This window comes from Camelus dromedarius, chromosome 12 (genome assembly GCF_036321535.1).
Source record: "Camelus dromedarius isolate mCamDro1 chromosome 12, mCamDro1.pat, whole genome shotgun sequence".
In the NCBI taxonomy this organism is placed as follows: Eukaryota; Metazoa; Chordata; class Mammalia; order Artiodactyla; family Camelidae; genus Camelus; species Camelus dromedarius.
The window spans coordinates 2,253,240-2,279,736 of record NC_087447.1 but is presented as its reverse complement, the minus strand read 5'-3'; the positions used below and the strand labels follow the sequence as shown (position 1 = coordinate 2,279,736).

At 49.8% G+C, this 26,497-nt stretch overlaps 1 protein-coding gene across 1 annotated transcript in view; it reads left to right on the top strand.

Moving 5' to 3' along the window:
* The first annotated feature begins 8,688 nt into the window (after positions 1–8,688).
* NAP1L4 (nucleosome assembly protein 1 like 4) overlaps positions 8,689–26,497 on the top strand; it is a 43,840-nt gene continuing 26,031 nt past the window's right edge. Inside the window, exons 1-3 of the mRNA XM_031448520.2 lie at positions 8,689–8,757; positions 24,292–24,322; positions 25,089–25,147. Coding sequence (XP_031304380.1) covers positions 24,309–24,322; positions 25,089–25,147 — 73 coding nt within the window. The 5' untranslated portion in view covers positions 8,689–8,757; positions 24,292–24,308. The remainder of the gene's footprint in view (positions 8,758–24,291; positions 24,323–25,088; positions 25,148–26,497) is intronic.

Genomic DNA, 26,497 nt, shown 5'->3' with positions numbered 1-26,497 from the left:
GTGATGAGTCATCGGTGCGGGGAGATGGGCCAGAGACGCCGTCTGGTTCTCATGCAGCCATAGTGGCGGCGCCAAGCGGCAGGAGTCCCGTAGAGGGAGTGTGGCCGTGTCCAGGGGTGGGCGCGCTCACCCTTCGCCCCTGGAAGCCCGCCTGTGGGAAGCTGTCCGCAAGGGCCCTGCGGGCCAAAGCATCTGTCCGCGGGGCAGCTGGGAACCAGGCTGCAGGCTGGTACTGGGTGCACTCGGGGCTACCTGTGAGGCTGGGCTCTGGGTATTGACGTGTCCAACTTTTGAACCCGGTAAGTGTTTTGTATAAAGAAAAATAATTTAACCAGGAATTAAAAAGGCCCCAAAACAAAGTGGAACAGACCCATTCCAGTGAACTATCGCTGCCCACCAGGCCACCCCAGAGCTTAGTGGCTGACACGACAACAACCTTATTGCCGCTGGCGGTTCCCGTGGCCAGGGTTCCCTTGAGCGGCTGTCGGTCAGGGCCGCCCCCCGAGGGCGCAGTCCACCTGTGAGGGTCTGCGCGCTGGTGCCTGGGGTCTGGGTGGGAGGCTTGCGGTTGGGGCTGTTTGGCGTGGCCTCCAGCTCAGCGGCTTCCACGCATCCAGGAGAGACAGGCGCTGCGTGCCCTTTGGGGCCTAATCCCCGAGGTCACGGGGGCTCCCACTGTCTTCCCTGAGTGGAGGCCGCCCCGGCGCCCACCCGCAGTCACCTCCCTGCAGCGGGAGCAGCGAGGGGCTGGACAGAGCGTCACAGCTGTTGCAGAAAGTGCCGTCTGCCGCAAAACTGCAAACCAAGTGGGTGAGAAAAGGGCCCGTTTGGTTGATTTGAGGACTTGCCACTTTGCTGCACATCGTTTGTGGGTTGTATTCTGAGGCCACAGAAGTGACAGAAGTCAGACGCAGCTCAGTTGCCTTGCTGTCGGTGGGACCTTGGTGGTGGTGTCATCGACCCCGAGCTGTGGGGCGGAGCCGACCTGCACGCCTGTGTCAGCAGCAGAGTTCAACGAGAGGAAAAGCACAAAGATAACGTCAAGGAAGTTGAGGGAAATCACTGCTGTTAAATAGGAGCCGGAGAAAGCAACGTGGGCTGTCAGGACACTGCGAGCATCCCTGGGGGCCTGATTCCAGGTTTCTGGGTTCCAGCCCTCTCCTTGGAGAAGCGGCTGATGTCAGGCCTGAAGCAAATGCACCAGGGGACAGGCCACCGGCACCCCAGGGGAAGCTTCCCCAGACTGAGGAGTGTCAGAGGGACACGGGGGTCAGGCCAGTAACACACAGCAGCCTGGCGGGTCTCCAGGGCATTGGATCATGAGATTCCATGGAGATGACTTTCTCGAGATGCCAAAATTGCAAAGCAGGTTAGGGAGGCCAGGGGTGGGGATGGAGGCTGACTAGAAGGGACAGCAGGAGAAGGGTATCTTCATGGCAGTGGGACAGTTCTGGACAGCCCGCCGTCGACTGCAGTGGTGGCCGCAGGAGTCTCCGCCCACAGCCACAGGACAGCATTGCTGCTGGTCTCCTGGGCTGACCTTGGGCAGGATGTGACTATCGGGAACCTGGGGGGGGGGGGGTGCAGGGACGTCTCTATGGCAGCCTCCTGGGAACCTCCAATTATTTCAAAGTGAAGAACCTCAGGAGCTTCCCCTGGCCAAGTCTGGGACAACTGAGCATTGAAAAGAGGGAGTCAGTGAAATCCAGGCATGTGTATGTACCCTTAAAGGCGAAGGCCAAGAAATAACTTGTCACCACCGGAGGTGACGCTTGGTCTGGAAACTTGTTTATAACGGCAGAATTCAGCATCTCTCCTTCTGTAGGGACTGTATTTCAGGGCCACCAGCGGCCCCACCGAAGGGGTAGTAGTGCCAGCTGGTAGAAGTGGACGAAGCAGGACGATTAGAAAGCGTCCACGCTGCAGCCCCACTGCAGGCCAGGGCCGTCGGTGGTGCCGAGACCCTCGGTGGAAGTTGGCCGGAGCTGACTGTTCTCACGATGCCAAAGCGTCACCTTGAGGGGGGTTGGTAGGTCACGGGACTGGGAAAGGTGGGCGTGTCACCTTAACAATGCTGAGCTCTGCCTGTGCCCACCTCCCCCACCAGTACGCAGTGTCAGCATCCCCCAAAGAGGGGCCGTGAGCATGAGGTGTCCCCTGCAGGGAGCCCCCAGCATCACCTGCGCAGGGAAGTCTTTCCACCGGAAACCTGCAGTCAGTGTTGAATGAAGCCTTTAGACTGGTGCCGCCGGGACCGCCTTACCACGCCGTCTGTGACTGGGGTCTGGGTGGGGCCGGGGGGCCTGCATGTCCCCCAGCCCCTGGGGTGACACCCAGGCCTCTGCTCAGGGGCCCCACTGAAAGGAGGAGGCTGTCCATTTCCCTTCCTGTTCACGGGAAGTACTGGGGGTGGAGGCTCAGGCAGAGGATGCCGCGAGGAGCAAATGGAGCCATCTAGGAGGCAAGGCCCTTCTCGGGACCCCTGAGCTGGCACCTTCACGGAGTCCTGTCTGGGGGGAGGATCAGACGGACGGGACAGGAGAGACTCGAGAAAGAAAACCACCATGTCCCATGTACGAACCGCGATTGGTCTGAGCAAAGTGGCCACAAAGACGTTTAGGGAAATCAGCACATGGACTGGGTGTGGTGTGAAGCTAAGGAATTTTTGTTCATTTTGTCAGTGTGATCAGGCAGTTGTGTCCACAGATGTCCTGAGTTTGGGACAAAGTGATGTGAGGCCTGTAATTCAATGTCCTTCAGCCAAGGGAACTGATGAAACAAATCACGCAGGTACTCACGGTCACACCTCAGTGACCGGCGTCTTTCCGAGGTCATCCTGTCTGCCCGCCTGTGTTCGAAACTGCCCACGAGCAAGTGCTCTTTAAAACATGTCGCCAGGAAACACTCATCTTCACTGCGGACAGGAGCCCAGCCCCGCTGCTGCAGGGGACCGGTGTGCGGGCGGCTGGCCTCTGCCAGGGTGCCTGGACGGGGCGGACTGGGGCCACCTGGTCAGAGCGTCCTCGCTGGCCCCCTGCATTTGGCCTTTGCACCCTCACAAGCTGCTGCAGAATCTTCTGGAACAAGATGAGGCAGAAACTTTTTTTTAACTTGTAAAATATTAAGTCACCGTAAAAAGCGTTTCTTTTGTGTGCAGGAAGACTCTTTCCAGTTCTAAGAGCCAGAATTGTCTTTCTGCTTCTCCCCAAAGGGAAGTCTTTCATGCTTCTGTTACACAAAGTCATAGTTCACTACTTAAGAAATCAAATTATGCAGAAAATGACCCTTACAAAGTAGGAACCTCGTGTCCCTTTAAGGCCGTCTCAGAGAGCCTGTAACAGTTGGGGAACAGCCCCCCGGACTCCTTCCTCCCGAGGGTGTGAGCCTACAGGTACACCGCGTTGTGCGGCTCTCTCCTCGCACGGACTACGTGGTGGGTATTTCTGATGCCAATACACCAGGAGATCTGCTTCCTCCTTCACGTCTCCACGTGTCTGTTTTATTAGTGCATCATGACCTGGGTGCCACTGCCCTGTTGGGGAGTCTTGGGAGTGCTTCCGGGGCATGGTGCTCCCCCTCTTCTACCAGCCCCAGGGGTTGTTCATCCAGCAGAGCCTCCAAGAGGTGAGGGGAAGGTTGGAGGTGGTCCAGCCATTTCTGAGCGCTGGGTGTTGGGCGGGGTCTGGAGGGGTCATGCAGCCCATGTTCCCGTTTCCTCCTCTGGGGATGGGACCATGGTGTCCACGCGAGGCATCGCCAGGCCAAGGCATTGCCACTATTCTGTGGCGCCGAGATGAGGCACACTCTCCGGGTGGGAAGCAAGATCAGGTGCCCATCCTCCTGAGCTCAGTCTTGGGGTGGCCAATGAGGCTGAGGCGGCCAAGGAGCAGGATCCAAGGGCAGGGCCGCCCCGGGAGGGTAACCCCCTGAGCTCCCCAAGGCCGGAGGCAGAGCCAGGCTGGGGACCTGTGCAGAGGGGCTGTTGACAGATGTGCATGTTCTCAGAGCTCACTGGGGTCAGTGTGACGATGGTGGGGAAAAGAAAGCCATGAGCTGGCCAGTGCTTCCCGGCCCTGGTAATACTTAGAATCATCTGGGGACTTCTAAACAAACCACTGGCGCCTGGCCCGCCTGCCCCGTTCTGGGTTCACCAGTGGCAGCAGGGAGCTACAGAAGGCTGCAGAGCAGCAGAGCTCGCCAGTGTGCTGGTGGACAGTGTGGAGGGTGCAGATGGACAGAGGACTGGCTGTGACCTCAAGCCAAGGGCACAAGGGGCCTCAGCCTATGAAGAGCAGGGACCCTCCTGGCTAAGGAGGGACTGGCCCAGTGGAGATCCATTTGCTAGTGCTTCTGCCATCGGGGGATAGTCAGGAAGGACTGTGTCCACGGAACAAGAGTCTCCAATACTAGGCTCTGGTGTCAGCAAAGCTTGGGTGTTTGTCAGATGAAGGTGTCCTGAGGGGAGAGATGGGAGTGTGTTCCCACCTTCCAGGCATCCGTGTGACATGGAAACCACCTTCGCTCCCGGCTTTTGGGAAGCCTCCAGAAGCCTATGGTCCAGGGTGGGGGTGGTGTCTTCAGACACAAGGCCCCAGATGCTGGGAGCTGGTTTCTAAAGCCAGGGACAGGGAGCCCAGGCAGCCAGTGGGGCTGCTGCTGGAGGGTGGGCGTCTCGCAGTTGCCTTGCTCTATTGAGTTGAGTAGTGTCCCCCCAAAACTCACATTCACCCAGAACTCCACAGTGCGAGCCTGTTGGAGACAGTGTCTTTGCAAATGTAGTCAGGCTAAGAAGCGGTCGCACTGGCTGGGTGGGTGGGGCTCAGTTACAGAGCGCACGCTTAGCATGCATGAGGTCCTGGGTTCAAGCCCCAGGACCTCCAGTAAAGTAAGTAAATAGATAAACCTAATTACCTTCCCCCTCCAAAAAAAAAGAAGGAGAGGTCGCCCTGGAGTAGGGTGAGCCCTAAATCCAAATGACTTGTATCTGTTAAAGGGGAGACACAGACCCAGGGAGAGGCCACGTGAGGACAGAGGCTGTAGTGCTGTGGCCACGAGCCCGGGGACACCTGGAGCCCCTGGAGCTGGAAGAGGCAGAAAGGCCCTCCCCTAGAGCCTCTGGAGGGAGGGGGACCCTGCCCACACCTCAGCTTCAGGCTTGGCTTTCCAGAACTGGGAAAGAACACCTTTCTGTTGTTGAAGCTCTGCCATTTTTGGTACCTCCTTGTGACAGCCCCAGGAACCAGCAGATATCCATCCCTGAACTTTGGCCTCTTCAACACATTTAATATGACTTAGTGCTTTATTTAAATAAACCCATATGTGACTATAATGGGTGGGGGGCAGAAAATATAGTCACAGTGCAGGCAGGCGAGGAACGTTGCCTAATTTCACAATAGACACAGAGGGACATTTCGCAGGTTTCAAAGAGCCGTTCCGCATGAGGACAACTGCAGGGCATTCCTATTCCCCTTTCTGTTGGGGAATCAGACTCAGTGCCCGAGGTCTGGGGAAACGTCTGACCCAGGCAGAGGGCATGGGGTGGCATTGCTGGCATCACTCTGAGCCTGGCACCCTGCTGGCAACACCCTCCCATCACTCCTCCTTGCAGGTGAGGCCACAGAGTGCAGCCTGGCTGAGGCATCACCCCCTCTCCCCCGCCCTGAAATCTCTGTCATGCAAATGTGTGCCCGGACATCTGCCAGGAGCTCCCTGCAACCCCCCCCCCCCCCCCCAGCTGTCTGTAGGTCCTGGAATGCCCTGTGCTGCCCGCCTCCTGCCTCCGCACGCGCTCCGCCCTCTCCTACAGTTCTCAGGTATCTGGAGCACCACTTCCTCCTGGAAGCCTTCCTGCTACTTTTTCTTCTAGTAGAGGGGACAGACTTGCTCCTGATTGAGTGAACATACTTCAAGAAAGCTGGCGATAGTGCTGTGGTGGAAATAAGGCAGGGGTAGGTGGCAGTAGGGGTGTTCAAAGAAGGGCCCTCCGAGGAGAGTACTTCCAGCTGGACCTAAACGACAGGTAGGAGCCCACAAAGGAAAATGTGGGCAGACAGGATCTTGCTATCACTCACAAACCCCCAAAAGGGGCCTTCTTCCAAACCTACATGAGCCCCAGAGTGGCAGGCCAGGGGTGTGGACAGGAGGGCTCTACCATCCCGGGCCCTGCCTGCTTTCTCCAGGCAGTGTCTGCGCCACAAGCAGGCCCCAAAGTTTGGCCCTTCTGGCCTGTCAAAGGGCAGCCCAGAGTGGCCCTGGACTCAGTGTGCTGGCTCCGAGGTGGCTGCACAGGCCACCCTGAGCATCAGGGCCTTTGGCTGTGGTGGACCAGATGTCACCTGGGGCAACGCAGGCCCAGCGGCTTACCAGACAGGATTTTCTGCGCAGGGACTAAAGGGCAGAGCCTTCCCCCTCGCCACATGTCGTGTCCCCAGGCACTTAGTCCCTGGCCCTTGCCAGGCAGCTGCGGCAACCAGAACAGACCCACACCAAACTGGCCACTCACCCAGTGCTGATCCAACTCTCCCCAGTCCCACAAAGCAGGTGCCAGCTTCTCAGCCAAGGCCACCCAGCTAGAATTGGGTAGAGCAGGGCTCTGGCTCTGGTGGTTCCACCCAGGAACACCCGCCCCTTTACCCCTGCTCCCTTGTGCACAGCCCATGGGTCGAGGCAACGGCCAGGGCACCGCCTCAAGGTGCTGTGGCCCGAATGGCAGCCTCCCAGTTACAGGTTCAACCCCTACTCCCAGAACCTGTGCACTTGATGGTCAGAAACAGGGGATTTGCAGATGTGATAAAGTTAAGATGAGGCCATTAGGGTGGGCCCTAGTGCAGGGACTGGAGTGTCTTTCTAAGCATAGGACACGTGGAGACACAGAGAAGGCTATGTGAAGAACAGGCAGGGACTGGGGTGAGAACAGCCACAAACCCAAGACGGCCTGGAGCCCCAAGAAGCTGGCATAGGCAGAGAGTCCTCCCCTGGAGCCTTTGAAGGGAGCCCAGCCCTGTGGCGTCTCGATTTCTGCCTCCTAGCTTCCAGAACCCTGAGAGAACACAATGCTGCTGTTTTCTAAGCCCCACTGTTTGTGTTCCTTTGCTGTGGCAAGAAATCAAAACAGCATTCTCAGTATTGTCATAGACAGAAGGTCTTTGGACGATGTCACCCACCTCCCCACCAACTCACTAAAGTGACCCGGGAAACAGCCACACCACCACAGCCATTCCACCAAGGACCAGACCCAGCTACCAGCCCACCAGGCCACCTAACTACCGCTGGCATGGTGGCCGGCTCCGGAGAGGACTCCACCAGCTCGATGCCACCTGCACCACCCCCCAGCATCCAGGCAGGACGAGATCCAGTGGCCTCTGAGGGTTTGAGACTTTATTAACCAGGAAGAGGAAAGACCTCCAAACTTGAAAATGCTGGGGTTCCTATTTTTGGAGTAGCTTATGTTCCCCCTCCACCCTCCAGCTCTGCCCCAACCTCGCCAAAAGCAACGCAAAGTCATTACAGGAAAGATCCAAGTAAAGCAAACAGGAATGACACACACATGCTCCCAATACAGATGCGGGCAGAGGCCAGTCTCAGCTGTGAGGGTCACAGCCAGGCACCTGCTGGCCACCCTGTGGTTTGTAACAGACCTTATGTCCCTAACAGGAGCCTCGGGATGGTTTCAAACTCCTCCCATCCCCCAACACCATAGAACAGGAACTTGCTGAAAGTTAAGAGTGTTTCAGACGCCACTCAAAGAAAGTAAAATTTCTGAAGAAACGGACAGAAATAATCAAAGACCCTTCCGTAACTGAAGATAGTGCATAGAAATAAACTCTCTCAGAAGACCAGGCCTGGGGAATATGGGTTTCCAACCAAATTGTCATTTTACTCATGCAGTTTTTAGATTAATGCTTTTCTAGGAACTCAGATGAGGCCCAGCACCCCCTGCCCTTCCGGCCAGTGGCTCTGCCAAGCTGAAGCCAAGTTGAGAGACTGGGGAGGCAAGGCCTGGGCGCTGTCCAAAAGAGCACGTGAGTGTGCGGGATGGGGTGGGGGTGGGTGAGGAAGACGGGACCCCGCGTGTCAAGCCCTGCAGGCAGGAACAGCCCAGGAATTTGAGGGGAGAGGCCCAGGCGATGGGGTCGCCGGAGGTCGGTGGGGTCAGCGCGCCCGCTCCTGGCGGTGGAACTCAACCAGAGGAACTAGGGGGCGCGGGGGGTGACTGGGCAAGGAGATGGCACCCAGTCCTACGGGGCCTGGGGAGGGGGACCGCGCAGGAGGAGAGGGGGTGAGCCCGAGTCGGGAGTGGGGGGCTGCACTGGCCGGGGGGGGGGGGGGGGCGGGGTGAGGAATGCACAGCACAGGCCTGGGTTGGGGGGTGGGAAGGCGGTGCGACGGAGGGGGTTGGGGGGTGGGCTGCCGCAGGCGCCCTCCACGTGGCTTCCGCGCGCCCCCGGCCCTTAAAGAGACTGAAAGAACGCGGACGCGCGCCCCCCCAGACGTCACACCCTCCTGTTTGCATGCGGCCCGCGGGTCTCTGCCGGGCTTAGCTTGGCGCCTCCTCTGCGGCCTCTGATTGGTCGTCACCATCGGCGCCGAAGCGTAGTTGACTTGCGCCATGCCCCCCCAATCGCAGCCCAGTTTGCTCGTGGAGGGCGGGGTCAGAGGCTCAGCCAATGGGAGGCGGCGTTATTGGCGGCCACGGCGGCGCAGTCCCGGAGCGAGCGAAGCAGACACGGCCGCCGCCACTGCCGCAGGAGGCGTGAGGTATGGACGCGAGGGCTCGACCGGGTAACGGCGGCTGGGGCGGCTGGCGTGGCTGGCGGGGCAGGGGCGGCGGGGACGAGGCCTGGGGCCGCCATCTCGGGAGTTCGCGGCGGCAGAGGCGGGGCCCGGCCCGGAGCGCCCGGAGCGGCGGCGGGGAGCGGGGCGTGCGGGAGCGGGCGGCGGCGGGGCAGCGGGGCGGCGGGCGGGAGCGGGACCCGCGGGGAGCCGGGCGGGGCGGGGCGGCGGCAGGTGTCGCGCCCCGCCCCGCCCCTGGCGGCCTGAAGGTCAGGAGCGCTTTGTTCCCGCGCGGCCCCCGCCTGCCGACCCCGCGGCGTCCCGCGAAGGTTAAGGCCGCGGGGTCCGGGGCGGACGCAGAGCCGCCCAAGGACCTTTGTTTTCGGAACCGGAGCTCTCCGCGCGGAGAGTGAGCGCGCGCCGCGGCGGGCTCCGTCCCCGCGTCGGTGCGGCGGGGCTGCTGCGTTTGCGGAGGAAGTGGGACCCGGCGCGGTCCGGGGTGGTGCTGGAGGCCGCGCAGGGGGCACGGGCGGCGGCGTGCGCCTGCGGCGGACTAACGGACACGCGGGACGGGGCGGCCGGCTAGCCTGCGCTACTGTCTAACGTCATCCTGCAGACGGAGAAGTGGACCTTCCAAGAAGGGAGAGTTCCGTGGCGCGGGCACGTCACGGATGGAACGGTGCCATGCATGTCTCAGCTCAGAGATGTGACAGCAGACACACTGGTGTCTTTTTACATGAATGCTAGGCCACTATCCTCCCCGCCCCCCCCCAATCTCTTGTTTTCTGAATGCTTTTTGTTCGTCCCAGGAAAGGGCTGCCTGGTGGTGGTAAGACTTGCCACTGTCCGCAGTTCTCTATGGTCTAAGGTGAGCCTGGCAAGAAGCCTTTAGGCCCCTAGGAGGGCTGTGTCCGGTCACTGGTGTGGGCGCGTGTGCGCTCACCTAGCAGGGTTGGCACTGTCCTACACTCTCAAAGGAATCCTTGGGACGCGTCGGTCCGGGCTTTGGTTCACATGCTCACTCTGCTTTACCTGCGTGTAGGTGTAAAGCATGCATACAGGCTTGTGAAAATTCTCTCGTACAAGCAAGCAGGGGAAGTCGTGGAACTTAAAATTGTCCTTTTCAAAGTTCCTGCCTTCCTGCAGTAGTAACTGTACCTCGAGATGTCTAGTGACTGTACTGCACACCGTGACCTCCGATAATCTCTTTGGCTGCGTCAACTCACAATAATAGTCTGATAACCTTATGAGATAAGTACTGTTCCTTTTAACCACTGAGGAAGCTTGAGGCCCTGTAAGGCAGGCGGTTTTCACTTTGCCCAGTTTTACTGTTTCTGTATAGAAAATAAAGGAAGTTTTAATAAGAAATTGTTATTATTGCACTGAACCTAACAGAAGACTAGTTTTTGAGAATTTTAGCTGGTCGATCACTTCCAGCTCCAAAGTGTGATTCCCCAGAATGCTGAATGCTTCCCATAATAGAATCTGGAAATAATTTCAGATTGATTATTAACAATTGCTAGTGGGATAAATAATACACAAATGTAAAATGAACTCCTGAGAAAGGTGGTAATAGAGTAGGGATATGTTTAAAAGATTAAATGAGTGACTAAAGCAGAGGGAGATGGTTTAAAAATTAAAGTTATCAGTGGTTAACTTTATTAAGGTAGAGTTGACAGGAAAAATAACCCAGAAAATGAATTTTCTCGAATCTGCTAGCTACTTTTTTTCTTTTTCTTCTTTTCTTTCTTTCTTCCTTTTTTTTTTTTTAACTTGTTTTGGGAGAAGGAAAGTTTTTTCTTTCATCTTTTGAAGGTAAGTTATCATTTTTGTTCTGAAATTTGGAAGACAACTGAGGGTATGACTATTGGTCAAAAAAACATTGCAAAGCTTAATTTCTTATAGAATTAAAGTAGCAACAGAAATTAATTTTAAAGATAAAATAAAAATAGAAATTGTAACCTTCCCAGGTTTACTTAGGGACATTTTCACTAGAAGCTTAAGACCTTGTCTCATGGTATGAGAATAATTATTCTCAAAATAATTGTTTATAATTATACAAAGTAACTTTAATTGTGTAGTGCTGTCTTAAATACCTGTTAGTACACATACATTTGCAGTCTTTTTTTCTTTTTTTTTCCTCCCCTGGTTGAACGGTGTTACTAATTTCAAGTGTTTGTGATTGAATGTGCCTCTGGATCATGAGATAACATCTAAGTACTTATGTGACACTATCTTTGAAAATGATACGTAGAACAGCAAGTGGAGACGTTGAATGGGTTCTGTACCATGGCTGGGTTTGTCATTTTTGATTTGATAACCTCAGTGAGCTGAATTCTGGAAAGAATACATGTGTTTTGGGATTGTTGTCCTCTGAAAATATCCAGGCATTGTAGTTTTGTGAATTGATGGTTTAGATGATCAGACTCTTCTGTGGTATTTTGAGTTTAGAGATTTTTCTCTGTATGAGGTAGTTCATAATTTTACAGAAATTGAGTGCTTAGAGTTGGAATGTGTTCATCAACACATTGCAGTCTGAATTTATACTTGAATCTTCAGTTAAAATAGTTCCATTAACCTGTCAGGATTTTTAGCAGCCTGATATTGAGAGCACATTAATTCCCTGTATCTGCAGTTCTCTGAGCAGCTGGGGTTCAGACTGAAGCCTTCTCCACTTTCCTTCATTGGAGCAGTTGATAGTCTTCTGGCTTCAGGAGGAGGTGACCTCAAATGCACGTGTATACATGAGATAACAAAGTTCAGAGTTACTCATTTTCAGAGTGTTTTTCTTCCTTTTTGTTCATTGCCCACAGTTTTACAGTGGTTTAAAACTGTTTCGATAAGTTCATGTTGTACTTCCAAAAAATTTGCCAGTGAACCCAGTTTTCTTGTTTGTTTGTTTTTGAAGAATAGTATCTGGGCAGGAGGGTATCAGCTGTATGAAATGGGGAAGAACCAGTGCTCCCAGTGATGGCCGGTTTGAATAATAAGGCAGCAGTGAGGAGTTTGTTGGGCGATTGGTCTGGGATTGTTATCTAAGGAGTGCTTACTTTTTTGTTTTTTATTTTTATTTGTTTATGTTTTGGAGGGGAGATAATTAGGTTTATTTACTTAGTAGAGGTACTGGGGATTGAACCCAGGACCTCCTGCATGCTAGGCGTGCACTCTACCACTGAGCTATACCCGTCCCCTCACTTTTTTGTTTTTTAAAGGGAAATGGGGGGAGGGTATAGCTCAAGTGGTAGCATGCTTAGCATGCATGAGGTCCTTGGTACAATCCGCATACCTCCTCTAAAAATAAAGAAAGAAACCTAATCTGTCCCCCAAATAAATAAATAAATCGAAGAAGCTCAAAGACTTCATTCATTAAAAAAAAAAAGAGGAATTGTGTTTAGGCATCCAAAGTAAAAGGCTGATAAACCACTTAGTTTGTCTGTCCTACCATTGGGATAATTTCAGAAATAGAATGTTGTTGATGCAGAGTTACTGCAGGAAGTCGCTCTTCTCTGGCCTTAGCTTACTTTGAACCATATCTCCTAGTTTAGTGAATACTTGCCTTCCTAAACTGCAGTTGTGAGATTTTTTTTCCCTTGAGCACAAAGGAAACCCTTATTAATGGGTAGTGAAGAATTTTGTGTTGGACTGTTACGACAGTTTCCAAGAAATAGTTTGTGATGACATAGGTTTGTTTTTATTTGACAACCATTGGTTTTCTCCCCTGCCCTTTTCAGAGATGACAGGGCTGCTTTACATTGTTTGCCATTGAATTTTAAATTTCATGAATAGTTAGCAACAAGAGCAGCAGTATATTTCTGTAGTAAGAAAACTACAAAAGATCACTTTGTGAATTCTGCTTTCTGATCTTGGTCACCTGCTGTGTAGCCTTACATTTCCTCTTACAGGTATACCCTGTCACTGTTGTTCTTAAATGTGCTTCCATTCTGGGTCATGAGACTTTTTTTTTCAGTGTTTGTACTGTTCATTTTATTATCTCAAAAAGTCTATTCAAAAATGAGGTAAGATGGCTTCTGTTTAGTAGTTGTGCAGTAGAAAGATGGATTATACAGCTTAAATCTGTACAAAGGTGATAAGCATGTAGTTGTATTGTAAGTTAGAACATCATTTTTGCCCTTTTATCACAAAGTAGCTTGCAGTGCTTCACATCTATTTGTTCTTTCATTCACGGAGGCCTTCAGTCTGTGAGGCACGCTTCTAGGTTCTGGGGTGCTGAGCAAAGCGGACAAAAGGCCTTGCTGGCGTGCACTCCACGGTGGGTGACAGGCGAGCTAGTTGAGTAGTGGTAGGTGTTTTTGAGAAGAGAAGTAGGGAGGAGTGGGGACTTGGGTGATGGCCGTTGTAAATGGGGTGGAGAGGAAGAGCTTTGGTGACCTTGGATTAAGAAAAACTTTCAAATGTTTGACTCATTCAGTCATATACTAATGAGCTGCAGAGAGAAGAGTGGAGGGGGAAATTGGAACTATAGCAGTGAAGAACCACTGTGTCTTGAGTAAAAAGTGGAATGTTTTGGGTTTTATTTTTAAATTAATTTCACTTGTTTCTTTTACATTTTTTTAAATTTATTTTTTAATTCATTTTACTATTTTGGGGGGAGGTAATGAGGGTTGGTTATTTATTTATTTATTTATCTATTTAGAGGAGGTACTGGGGATTGAACCCAAGACCTTGTGTATGCTAAGCATGCGCTCTACCACTGAGCTGTACCCTACCCCTGGAATGCTTTGGTTAAGGAAGGGAAATTGTTTTTTACTTTCTTCCTGAAAACTGAGGGCTTGGTCTCTAGCAAGCTTCTGAAGAGACAGTCCACTGTTGTGTCATGACAGTTAGATCTTCTAAGCAGGCATGACTTCCTGTGTGTCTTCAGAACCTGCTTGGGAGAGGCTCAGGTATGCATGGGATCCCTGACCCCGTGCTGTGTACGTGTAACACAGGCAGACTCGCTCAGCAGCAGTGAGTGAATGAGGCAGGCAGATTGCTTGGCCACTGTCTCCTGCCACAGGCACTGCTGCGTTGAGCAGGTAGACAGGCCCGTGCTTTCCTGCGCTTGTTCTTCAGCGGGGGGACAAATGTGTTGTTCATCCATTCTTTTTTTTTTTACATGATAATAAAAAGTTTTCAGCCTATCCAAAAGTAGTGATTCCCCATACCTAACTACCTAACTCTCAGCAGCAGTAGTTAACTATTTGCCAGTCTTGGTTTATCTATGTAGTATGTGTGATTTTTTTAAAATAAATTTTTTTTTATCATACCAAAAGAAAAAGGAAGTGCATATGTATTGGATTATCAGTCTTATACGTAACAGGTTCATCCTGTGTAGCACAGGAAACTGTGTTCAGTATCTTACAGTAACTTATGGTGAAAAAGAATATATGTATGTATATGTATGACTGAAGCATTATTCTGTATACACCAGAAATTGACACAACATTGTAAACTGACTATACTTCAATGAAAAAATATATATACCCCCCTCCAAAAAAAAAAACCAGTGCTTCTAATGCTTACAATGGGGACACTAGAAGATGAAATATAAAAGACCCTGGTATATAAAGATAATTAATTGTCAAATAAAAAGTAAAGTACCAATTCAGAACTCTTAAAAAAAAAAGGTTATCAGTCTTTACACATGATTGAAATCAGTTTGAACGTAAGTTTGAGACTGCTTATATGAGTTTAGGATCTGAACACTTTTTTTCAATAAGAGATAACAAGTATATTGAAGGGTGTGTTGATTTGCGATTGCTTTTGCCAGTAGTTCAGATATTTACATAGTTATCTGGTTGTTTACTTTAGATATATTTTCACTTACCTGCTGGTTTGTTAATTCCTACGTAATTACTTGCTAATACTAAGGAATGTAATGATAAAGACTGGGTAAGGGATCCACAGATTAGAGCAAAATGGACTAGCTCCGGGCTGCCTCAGCCAGGGCTTCCTATACTGGCCAGGTTTTGTGGGTGATGTTGTGGTGTCCTTCGGGGATGTCCTAACTCCTTCTTGGAATTAGATGAGTAGCTGGCCTGTTTGCCCCTCTGTTGTGGTCCTAAACCAAAATATGATCTGGTGTCCTTGCAGGGCTTGGAGCTGTTCCCTGGGGCTGACCAGGCTTCATATTAGGTTGACAGGGTGCGGTCACTAGTGCTCTGACTTACGTGAGCCAAATAATTATGCTGTGGGGTTCGTTTAACTACCATCCTAACCTAATAAGAATTATAGACTATATTGAAATTCTCAAGTCTTACAGAAACATATTGATGACGTTCAAGTTAATTTTAATCGTTTACTTATCTCATGGGGACACATTGAGGACCTTTGCTAAGACAGTTAGTAAAATGGACCAGTCTTACTAAGGATAACTTAGAACTCCACTGGCCATTGTAGGGAACCTTTGATCTCCCCAAACATCAAACCAAGACCCTGGCTACCAGATTAAACCATTCAAATGGGGTCATTATTTTAATTGTTATCTGGAGGCTCCTGAATGTGTTCAGGATTCTTAAATTGCCTTCTTACAAAATCCTGTTTCCAAATCCCAAAATCCTGTTTATTTGCAAGCAAATAAACAGCTAAAGATGGATTTTTAAAAATGTGAGAGGCCTCTGTATCTTAGTGCGAGCTGAGGTCCCGTCTACCCCCACTGCTCCACATCTTCTGTGTATCTCTTTGCTGCCTCCTTCCCCTCCCCTCTGTCTGAACTTCCTTGCTTTCCTGTCTCTGAAACCTCACCAGCCAAGTCCATTAAAACCTCCTCTTTCAACACTGGACCACAGCAAGTTTCCTGCACCCCTTGGGCAAAGGTCAAGTTTAGGGCTGTAACTAAGGAACTTTCCCAAGGTAGCTTAGGAGCCTCTTTGGTGAGAAATTCAGTACTGTAAACCCTGACTTGCCACCTTGATCTCTGCAGTCTACCAGTCAGTCCACATGCTTGCCTAAAATAAGGCAAACCCAGCACTGGATTAAAACAACTGGTGGAGAAAACCCTGAACATTAGCTAAGGCTTAAACTAAACCAGCCACCTGCCGTGTTGTGTGACCAAGCTCTCCATACAGCCAAAAGACAACATGAAGCCGCCCCTAGAGCCTCCCCCAAGTCCAGGGACTGGAAGATGCAGGCATGCATCCAGAAGCATGCTGTACCTGTCCGTAGCTGTTTTGGCAGGCCCCAAATCATGTTCAAGCGGAATTTCAGGCTTCTAGTGGGTGCTGACTCCACCCAGGGGGCTTTTAACTCCATGTTTGTAAATGACCTAACCAAGGAGTTAATCTGTTCGTCAGAAGAACCTGTATAGAATTGGAGACTGTGTCTACCCTGATGTCGTCAATCTGGCCGGTCAGTTACCTAGTACCCATAATATGATATCAAAAGAAAGACAACTCCAGCAGATGGAGACTCCGAAGCAAACCTGGCCGTTGGAAAAAAGATTGCTGTAAATTGAAATCCAAACAGTTGCAATCCTCCAAGAACCAACAGCCAAACCCACTCCAGTGTTGGAGCTCAGAGGACACACATGTTCCCTGTCGTGCCTTTAAGTTTAGGCTGGGGGAGATTGCTTTCCACATGGGAGACAAGTTCCTGACAGCAGTGATAGGCATGGGGCTGCTCTGCCAGTGCCCAACCTAACTGCAGTTAAACAGTTTCTTCCTCAGAGTAGTGCGCGTGTTCAGCGCGTTGTCCCTCGGGCTGCAGCGAGGCCCTAGCCTCAGCCATACCTTTTTGTCTGGGGCTTGTGCAGAGCACTCATTTCTCCCCGTCAGTTTGGCTCCCATACTTAGTTTACTAGGAGGAGACTCCTGGAGAAGTGGCACACTGCCATCCTTTCTCTCAGAAGGGGGAGGCATCCTTTTAATTCTGATCAGCACTGAGGAGAATTCAGCCCCTTTGCCTTTAATACACTGAAGACCAGAGAAGAGCAAACCTTGGACTTACACCCCCCCCCCCACTAAACCGGGTATCAATCCCCACTGCTCTTCGGGCAGAATCCTCAGCAGACGTAGGCAGAATTCATGGTGCCTCTTCCGTTGAGATCCAGATTGACCCCTCAGAACCTCTCTGAAGAATAAAGTGGTAGCCTGTAAATAAAGAAATCGTACGGGCATAAATTCTGTCCAGAGGACTGTAAGCCCAAGGACTCACTAAGCCTTGCCCCAGTCTGATCATGCCCCTGTTTTACCTGTAAAACTCTCAGTGGCCAAGACCTCTGGCGACAGACAGCAGTGCTGTCCTTGCTGTCCTGTCGTCCCTTATGCCCACGTGCTTTTGGCACCCGTCTAGACCAGAAGCCGCTTTTTCACTGTGGTTGACTTATCCAGTGTGTTTTTTGGTATTGCTGTTGCTGAAGGTAATCAGTATCTCTTCGCCGTTACCTGGGAGGCCACAGTGCACTTGGACAGTCACGCTTCAGGGCTTCACTCAGGCTGCTTCTCTGACAGAGTTTAAAGGCCAGCTTAAATGACATAGAATTCTCTGGAGGCTCCACCTTACTGCAATATGTAGATGGTTTGCTTCTTTGCTTGCCTCCCAAAATTCCCACAGAAAGACACTGTTCACCTGTTAAAAATCTTAGACATTAAGAGATACAAGTTCTCTAAGGAAAAATTGCAATTTTTCTGAACTCTGGTTCGATACTTAGATATTTACTCTCAGAACAGGGACTACACCTGGATCCCAGTAGACATCAAGGTATTTTAAACTTTCCAGACCCCAAACCAAATGTCAGCTGTGGGGTTTTCTTGGGCTAACTGGTTATTGTTGCAGTTGGATTCCAAACTTCTCCGTAGTGACTCTCCTCCAAATGCCTTCTGAAGAACCCCAGACCTGCCCCCAGTGTTGGGGCTGACCAGGGTAGCTTAGCCTTTGAGGAAAAGCTTAATAAATCCACCTACCTTTGGATGCCCAAATCATCAGCTGCGCTTTTTCTTTTTGGTATATGAGGAGGAAGGGATGTCGTCAGAACGTTTATGGGAAAAACATGGGGCTATCACCCGCCCTGCGTTACTGGGGCCAACAGTTAGAGCCCTGGCCTGAGGGTAGCTCGTGCCTTAGAGCTGCCTGCTGCGCCCTTTGGGTAAACTGCCATCTGTGCACCTCGGACCATTGAGGCTCCCTTGAATGCACACCACACTCAGCACCTCGCAGCAAGCCATTCTACCCTCCCCCCACAGTGAAGTCTTCCTCACTGGCTCAGTCACTCTCATTCACTGTAGCAGTCTCAGGTGTCAAGTCTGCACCCGTCCCCCCTCCTCTCCTGATGAAATTCCCTGGGACCCTGACTTTGGTGGGTCACCTGTGGACCGCTCGTGACTATTTACAGGAAACCCCCTTGATGAATCCTGATCTTGCGTGGTTTATCAGTGTCTCCCACATAAAAAATAAAGATGGTAAGTTTTGTGCTGGGCACATGTTACCGGCTCCTTTCAAGATCACTGAGGCTGTCCCCTTACCTTCAGCTGCTTCAGCTCAGCAAGCTGAGTCGTACAGGGGCACCTCGTTGTGCTTCGCAGATCTTTTTTATAAATTGAAGGTTTGTGACAACCCTGTGTCAAGCAAGTCGGTTGGCACCATTTTTCCAGCAGCACTTGCCCTCTTGGTATATCTGCCACATTTGAGTAATCCTTGCAATACTGTTAAATTTGTTATGGTGATCGGTGATCTTTGATGTTACTACAACTTGCTGAAGACTCAGATGGTGGTTAGCATTTTTTAGCAGTAAAGTATTTTTAAATTAAAGTATGTACATTGTTATCTAAGCTATTATGCTGTTGCACACTCAACAAACTGCAGTACAATGTAGACACCAAAAAATTCACGTGACTTGCTTTATTGTGACGTTCGCTTTACTGAGGTGGTCTGGAACCAAACCTGCAGTATCTCCGAGGTGTGCCTGTGTGCTCTCCCTCAGGCAAGACAGGAAACATCAATTGATAGCTAGTATGCCTTTAGAGTGGTGCATTAGTTTGGAGTGTTATGGAAACAAGTGTTTCCCCACTTCCAGTGGAGACCAAATTAAGAATGTTCAGAATCTGGTGGAATTCATGCTGCTGCCAGTAGCTCTCGCTGTCGTTGAAGTGCCTGAGCTCTGCAGGTCTGGTTCCTGGAAGCTAAAGGAAAACGCCTTGCTGACACCTCTGCAAAAACCCTCTCATACGGCACCCACAGACCAAAGCTCCGTCATGGCCCGAAGGCTCTTCCCCTGCAGGGACCTAAGGGAACTACCAGGAGTGGACAACCGCTGGCCTCTGAAAGAAAAGCACAGCTGGAAATCTGAAGGCTGGTCAATACACCCGCAAAGAACAGGGACTGTGGTTTGAACCCAGTAATAAGCTGGTCCTGCCAGAAAATCTGAAACTTCCCTTACTGACCACTGTATGTGAATTAAACCATTGGCCACTGAGAAGACGGCAGCCTTTGTAAGTGGTCATTGGTAGAGAAACAGCAGCGAGTCCACAAAGAGCGCTTGTCATACTTGTACCTGTCCTGAATTAACCCCAGGGAGGCCTGCTGGTCCCACCCCAGGACGGACAGTTTCCTCAACAGGCTGTTAAAGTTGTGGCAAGTGGATTTCATACGGTTGCCCCCAGCTTGTGGATGTAAATATGTTCTAGTAACGGTTTGCATGTTTTCACGTAGAACGGTGACTCTCTCTTCTGTAGCTGAAGTCCTTTTAGAAAAGATCACCCCCCAACCCCCGCCCTGGAACTCCATAGTGACCAGAGGACTCCTGTCACCGTGCTGTGTGGCCAGTTCTACCCTCCTACCAGGCTTATCATCCTCAATTGTCAGTACTGGCTCAATACACGAATGGAGTTACAAAGATTCTGTTGGCTAAATTAGTTGAATTCCTTCAAATACATTGGCCAAAAGTACTGCCCTGGTTTTTCCAAATCTTGGATCTCCTCCATTTGGGATTCATAAATTCTCACCCTTTGAAAATAGTCATGGACGGCCTGTGCATTTAGCCCCTGCTTCCTTTGACCAGCTAATAAAACGGCGCACACATCACATTTGCACAGGTCTGAGGTTATGCTGTAGTGAAATACCCTTTCCACAGCATGCTCCCAGGAGATGAAGATGTCTCTTTACAGTCTGGAGACAGAGGCTTCTCCATAAAGACTCCCCCCACCTCATTGGAAGGACCCCTACCAGGTGTTATGGACTAACCCCTGTGCCACCAAGCTCCAGGGGTTAGGCTCCTGGATTCACGTGTTCCCATCTTAAAAAGGCCCCCAGACCCAAGTGGACCTGCATTGCAGCTCAGGACCTAAAGCTGAACCCTTTGACTGAAGCAAACACCAGTAGACGGCTCTTCAGAGATGTAACCTCTCACTTTACCCCGTTCTGTATCACACAACCAAGGCATGCTGCTTGAAGTTGTAATTGTCTTTTCTCTGACCTCCTTGCCACCCCCTAGTTTGGCTGTGATGCACCCCTTTGCTCCCACCTTATAAAAACTGATTTCCACCAACCTCACTGTTGGTTGCACCAGTGTCGGTAACACTCATGATGAACCCGAACTGGAAGCCTGGCCGTTATCCTTAGAAGGATGGCGGGAGGTTTGTCTGGCAGAGATGGAGGATTTTCCTTTCATGCCTTCGCAGCTGTATATATCCTCTCTTCTGGTAAGTTGGCATCTGATATTACAGCATTCCATGGGGTGCCTCCCCACCCATACAGTCCAGACTCTTAACCCAAAACCTTGCTCTTGTTTTAGGAACATTAATGGGACGGGTGAGTCTCTAGGCTGCCTCCTGCTGAATGCTTGTAATGATTGTGTATGACTCAGATGGTCATGAATCTATTCCCCACTGGAATCTAGGAGACTAATGGGTCTCTTTGGTGGGATAATGAAAAGGGTAATGATACCAGGAGGTGGGAAGCTGGTGTGCTTCCTTCAGTGGTACCTCATAGGGAATTGATCAAAAATCTGCTGAGTGGTGGAGACTTAAGCCGGCCTGTGTTCTCCCTGGAGCACCCCCAGTCCTCCGTCGGGACGCCACCTGCCGCAGGCAGACGCACCCATTACTCCACGCATACTGAAACCTAAGAAGCCCCTCTAACCGTTCTGACCGCTAACGAAACCACTTATCATGTGTTTATATAAATGACTGGTTTTGATCATGAGATCTTTTTTATTCCAGGAAAAGAAATCTGGACAAAAGGGCCCACTGAACCCTATCTTTAAAGGCACTGGTTGTTACTTCCTGTGTGGAAGGAATGCCCTCTCCACACCCCTTCCGTGGAAAGGACGCTAGAGTCATTGCCATCCCTCCTGATGCTGAAGTCAGGGAAACCCCGCCTTCCATCACCACCAATCTTGACCCTTTCTCCTACCAGCTTACAAGCGCACAGCGTGGCTGGGATGGATACAGCTTTGGGTGGACGCCTACAGATGCCCCCGTGGTAGATGGAGACTTGGACGTGCCTTTGCCCAGGCCTTTTCCCCTTTGGTTGGAGTAGCGGAGCTTGAGAAGGCAGTTCAGAATCTCTCCACAGTCATGGCTGCTACCTTTAATGGTTGTGCGAGTCTTTGAACATCAGCAAACCCAAATGGACAGCCTAGCAGCAGCAGTCTGAAAACCACAGCGCCCTAAACCTGTGTCCAGCTCAAGGAGGAATGCTGTTTTTATGTTAACATATTGGGGGAATTCACACAGGAACTACAAATAATGAAAGATAGCATCAGACTGTTAACTGAAATAGGCCAAACCCGAGGGTCCTGGGACATTTTTGACCTATTAAACGTGGACAGCTGGGGAAACAGGTTGAGAAGTTTATTCCAGTCGGTAGCTGTAATTCAACTTCTGGCCTTGGGTATAGTCCACATAATTAAATTTCTGCTGTCTTGTACCAGCGGGCAAATGTCTTTCTCCCAGATGTGTGTACAGAATAAAGTTCTTACTACCAGATGTAAATACAGAGTAAAGGCTTATCCTGAAACTGAACTGACCACCTTGGAGGAACACAACTGAGATTCCCCATTTCTCAAGGATTGTTTCATTGCTCAGATGAGGCCAGATAGCCACTTGTGGTTTCCCTTCTCTGTGGGACGAGACATCCAAGGATGGGTCTCCTCTGCTCCAAGTGACACATAATCCACTGGGGCCAGTGACACCTTTGATTAAGTGAGATTCCCGTACAGTAAGGTTGACCGGTGACACTTCCTGTGAAAGAGCTTGATCAAAAGGGAGGAACGTGAAAGGATTTTAATCTGAAATGAAACCAAAGGCTGTGAAGTGGAGAGTCTCGTGCATGTGTTCTCAGAAAACAGAGTCAAAGATGGTGGGACTGATTTCCCATAAAAGTTTGATTTACAAAAGATCAAAACTTACCTTCTAGACAGTGAGTATCTGCCAAGAATCTCTCCCCATCTTGGAACCAGTGGACTTGCTGCTGACCCCTAGTGGGGTTTTCCCCTTTTCCACTCTGCCAATGGAAGCGACCCCTGCTGCGCCTTCAGTAGACTCACCTGTAGCTCGCTGTAGTCGGCGTGTCCCGAATCGCGGTTTCTCTGCGATTCCCGAATAAACTTGCTTTCTGGTAACTCACGTTTGCCTTCATTTACCTCCTTTCTTTCAGGTTGACAAACCCAAGTCCACATCTTAACTAGCCAGGTGGCCGTGGGCTAGGCATTTCACCCTCCTCGTCCTTGGTGTCCTCCTGTATGCTGGGAGTGTCTCCTCTCTGCCAGGGTTGGTGAGGGTATGAGACGTAGGAAGTACCTACCCCGTAGGTACTGTCATTGGTACAGGAGGTGTTGGAATTGGGTGGTGAGAACTGGACTTGGTCCATCAGGCTGGCAGTGACAGCTGCCGCGGGAGAGTATTTGGTGTGTATGTGGTCTGCACAGAAGGTGCAGTTGGATGTGTTAGTTAGACGATGGAGAGTTTAATTATGTGGACAAATTAGAGTTGCCTGGAACCTTTTTGGCAGTAGGTACCCGATCCACTTACGGTCTTTGACCCGGAAATCCTGCTATTGCCGTCTCGATACAGGACAACTCGGGATAAGATCTCATGTAAACTAAGACGTGTTTGTACAGATGGTATCAGAGGTGTATCGCAGGGGAAACCTCAGTGTTTAACAGCCGGTAACAGGTAGATGTATTTGCTCTTGAAATTTTGTTGTCAGGTGTTACTTTGAAGACCAACCTCTGTGTGTCTCATGCTTTGCATTTATAATATATGAAAAAGCAGAACATACTAGCTTGGGAGTGAATACCCCAGGTGCAGCTGTGTGCATGCAGCAAACTGCAGAGGAGCTGAGCTGGGGAGCCTGGGGGTTTCTGGGTGGACTGACTCTGGACTCAGCAGTGATAGGGACCCTTGAAGGGTTTTTTTTTTTTTCCTTCTGGTTTTTATTTGCTTCCTTAATTCATTTAGCTTTTTGAAAAAAATAATGTAACATTTATGTAGTATTTTTAACTTTAAAGGTAGTTGACATGTTTTATTCTGAAACAAAATGGCCTAAGAAAGATGCGGTTGAGTTAAATACAGAACAGTTGTAGTTCATAAATTTTAACTGGAGCTGCTTTTCTTAAGTATGAAGGGTTATTCTTGTTTTGTTTGACCCTGAAGCACTGATTTAGGGGTTTGGGCTTCTCTCAGATGCCTAAGAATGAGACGTCGACCAGCTGTCGGCTGGGAACCACCCTTCAGAGGGGCTCTGAAGTGTATTTCCTACGTCTGGGAATAAGCAGTTCCATCCCCAAACCTGACTCTATAGCTATGCGTTTAGATAGGGTTTGAAATTGTACTAATAGAATGTTCTGTTCAAGAAGTTAATATCCTAGAACCCACCTTTAACACCTGTAGGTGAAAGTCTTCTAGGCTGTAAATCCTTCTTCATACGTGTCTTGTGGAAGTGGGGTCATACTGAGGATGTTACGTACGTTTTACGCAAGCCCCACGCCTTCCGTGTGGAGCTGATAGAACACAGCAAAGTAAAACCGCCCGCTGAGTTAGAGTTTGAAAGGCAATATGAACACCAGTAAATGCTCTGGATTACTTTAAACTAAACTTAATATAGAGATCAGGCAAGTTCAAATTGATTGTCTTTGTTCTGAAGTCTGGTCATTTGAGTGCCAACAAGAGAAATTTTTTATAAATAAAACGTGCTTGCACTGAAACACAGATCCTAAGTGTATAGTTACTTTTTTACTTTTACTTTCTATTTTTGGTGAGGGGGTAATTAGGCTTACTTATTTACTTATTTTTGGAGGAGGTTGTGGGGACTGAACCCAGGACCTTGTAATGCTAAGCGTGTGCTCTACCACTGAGCTGTATCCTCCCCCCTCAAGTGTGTAATTTGATGGGTTTTGACAAGTGTATGTATCCAAGTAACCAGTACCCCTCTCAAGGTCTAGAGCATTTCCGGCACCCCAGAAAGTTCCTCGAGCCCCTCCTTAGGAGATCCTCATCCCCCACAGTAAATCACTGTCAAAAGAGTACATTTGAACATTTTTTGTTTCTGAATACTTAGTAACGTTATTTCTTTTTTAATTTGTAGGGGATAAAAGCATTCAGATGGCAGATAACAGGTAAGCCAAAACGGACTTTGTTTATTGGAGTTTAAAATTTTAGTCGGCGACAAGAGCCCAGCCTTATTACTTCAGTAAACAGCACTAGACGTTCCAGCTGTTGGCTTCCTGCGCCCACCCCTGCGCCCCGCTTGTGTATTTGAGCCCATAGAGAACTGGCTTTGGGTGTGGGAATGTCTCAGGCCTTCATGAGGAGCCCTGGCACCTCCTGGGTGAGCAGCTCTTGGAAGATCTTGACGCCACCCTGGTATCCCTGTAGCTTCCAGGGGTCGAGTGGGAGACTTTTGCGGATTGCCCTGAGGGCCACAGCCGGTTATGCATTGTGTTTGATGTGGCTTGTTTTTGGTGAGTGGGGGTGTGTCCAGGCATCTTTGAAGACTGTTAGACCTGTGTTCGTGAAGTTTGTTTTTAGAACTTCGTGTGGCTGTGTCACAGAGTCTCTGTGGACACCTGTCCTAACAGCTTGGCAAGGCTGCTTTTTTAGCATAACAGTGAGGAAAATGTTTTATACATCACACCTGTGTCCAGAGTTCTCTTCTGCCCAAATCTGAAGTCACCTTAGAGACACCTCTTTAATATATTAAGTAAGAAAAACACCCTCTGGCTACCAGTTTGATGGCTTGCTGTCAAGTATGTTTCTCAGTGTGTATTTATCCATCCCTTCAGTAAATGTTACTGATAAAAGAGAGAAAGAAAAAGAAAAACACCCTTGAGCTATTTATCTTTTGAACTTCCTGTAGAGTAATATTTTTTAAACATGTTTTAGTTTTTCAGATGGGGTTCCTTCAGATTCCTTGGAAGCTGCTAAAAATGCAAGTAATACAGGTCAGTTCACTGCAGTGGGAAATTGAACTGTTGGAGGGTTTGCATGCAGGGCAGGGAGGCTCCTACTCTTGAACCATTTACTGAAATAAAACAAGTGATTCAAGTACAGGATTACTATAATTACTAAACTTTAAAGACTACAGCAAAGTTAGAATAATTAAAATGAAATCTGCGTCATTTAAAAGCATTTTACTCTAGGAAATTCAGCCTCTGCAGAAGGAAAGTGCACGGCGCAGGCGCTCTCTGTACCCGCGCCACGCAGGGCTAGCGCCGAGCCCCAGACACCTGGCCTGCCTTCGCCTCTGCCTTTCCTTCCCACCCCCGAGTGCTTGGAAGCAGGTCCCAGATACCATGTCATTTTGGTGTGATCAGAAATTAATAGGTGTGTTATTTTCCCCCTGTTTTCAGACCTATAGATAGATCCTTTTTTTCCTCTCTGACCTGTTTGAAAACAAGTTGTAGATACTCTGGCTCTTTTCTCCTAAAACAGTTTAGTGTAAATTTCCTAAAAACCAGGATAAATTCCTATGACCACATGCAGCTACCACAACCAAGCAGTCTAACGTCACTGCATCCTGGTGGCTGACGTGTGGCCCCGTTCACTGCACCCCAACGCAAAATCAGGCCTGGCCAGGGGCTGTGTATCGCATTTACTTCTGTCTCTTTCACTCTAGGGTTACCCACTACCTTGTCCCTCTTCCTTGAAGCAGGCCGTGTGTCCCCTGTCTTACAGAGTGCCCACACCCTGGATTGGTCTGTTTCCTCCTCGTTAGGCTCAGGGGAAACATTTTAGCAAGACTGCCACATGGTGACCTGATGGGGTGGGAGGTGCAGTTGGGCTGGTGACGGGGGCACTGAGATTGGTGACTTGGTGGAGACAGTGCCTGCCGGTTTCTACACTTTAGGGTCCTTTGCATAAGTGAGCTGTCGGATGCCCTGTGGGAGTCCTGTTCTCCATAAAACTTTCCCACCAGGATTGTGGCACAGTTGGTGATCCTTGCAAATCAGTGATGACATTGGTGGTTATAAAAGGGCGTTTTTCTAGTTCTGCCGATCTTATTAACATATTACATATAGTAAAGGAAAGCTTTCCTTCCCTACTCCCCCCACCCCATTTTAATGTTACTGTAGACTCATGGATTAGCTTTTTATTCAGTGATTTATCATTTGCCATCATTCATTTTGGACAGTGGAGTGGGGGGGGTCCCTTTAAGCTGGCTTCTATGTCCTTTTCCTGTGTCCCCACTAATTTTGAGTACTTTCTAACTTTGTGGCACAAGTGATCCATTTTCTCTTGAACTTTTCTTGTCCTAGACCTGGAATCTTCCATTTATGCAAGAGGCCCTGTGA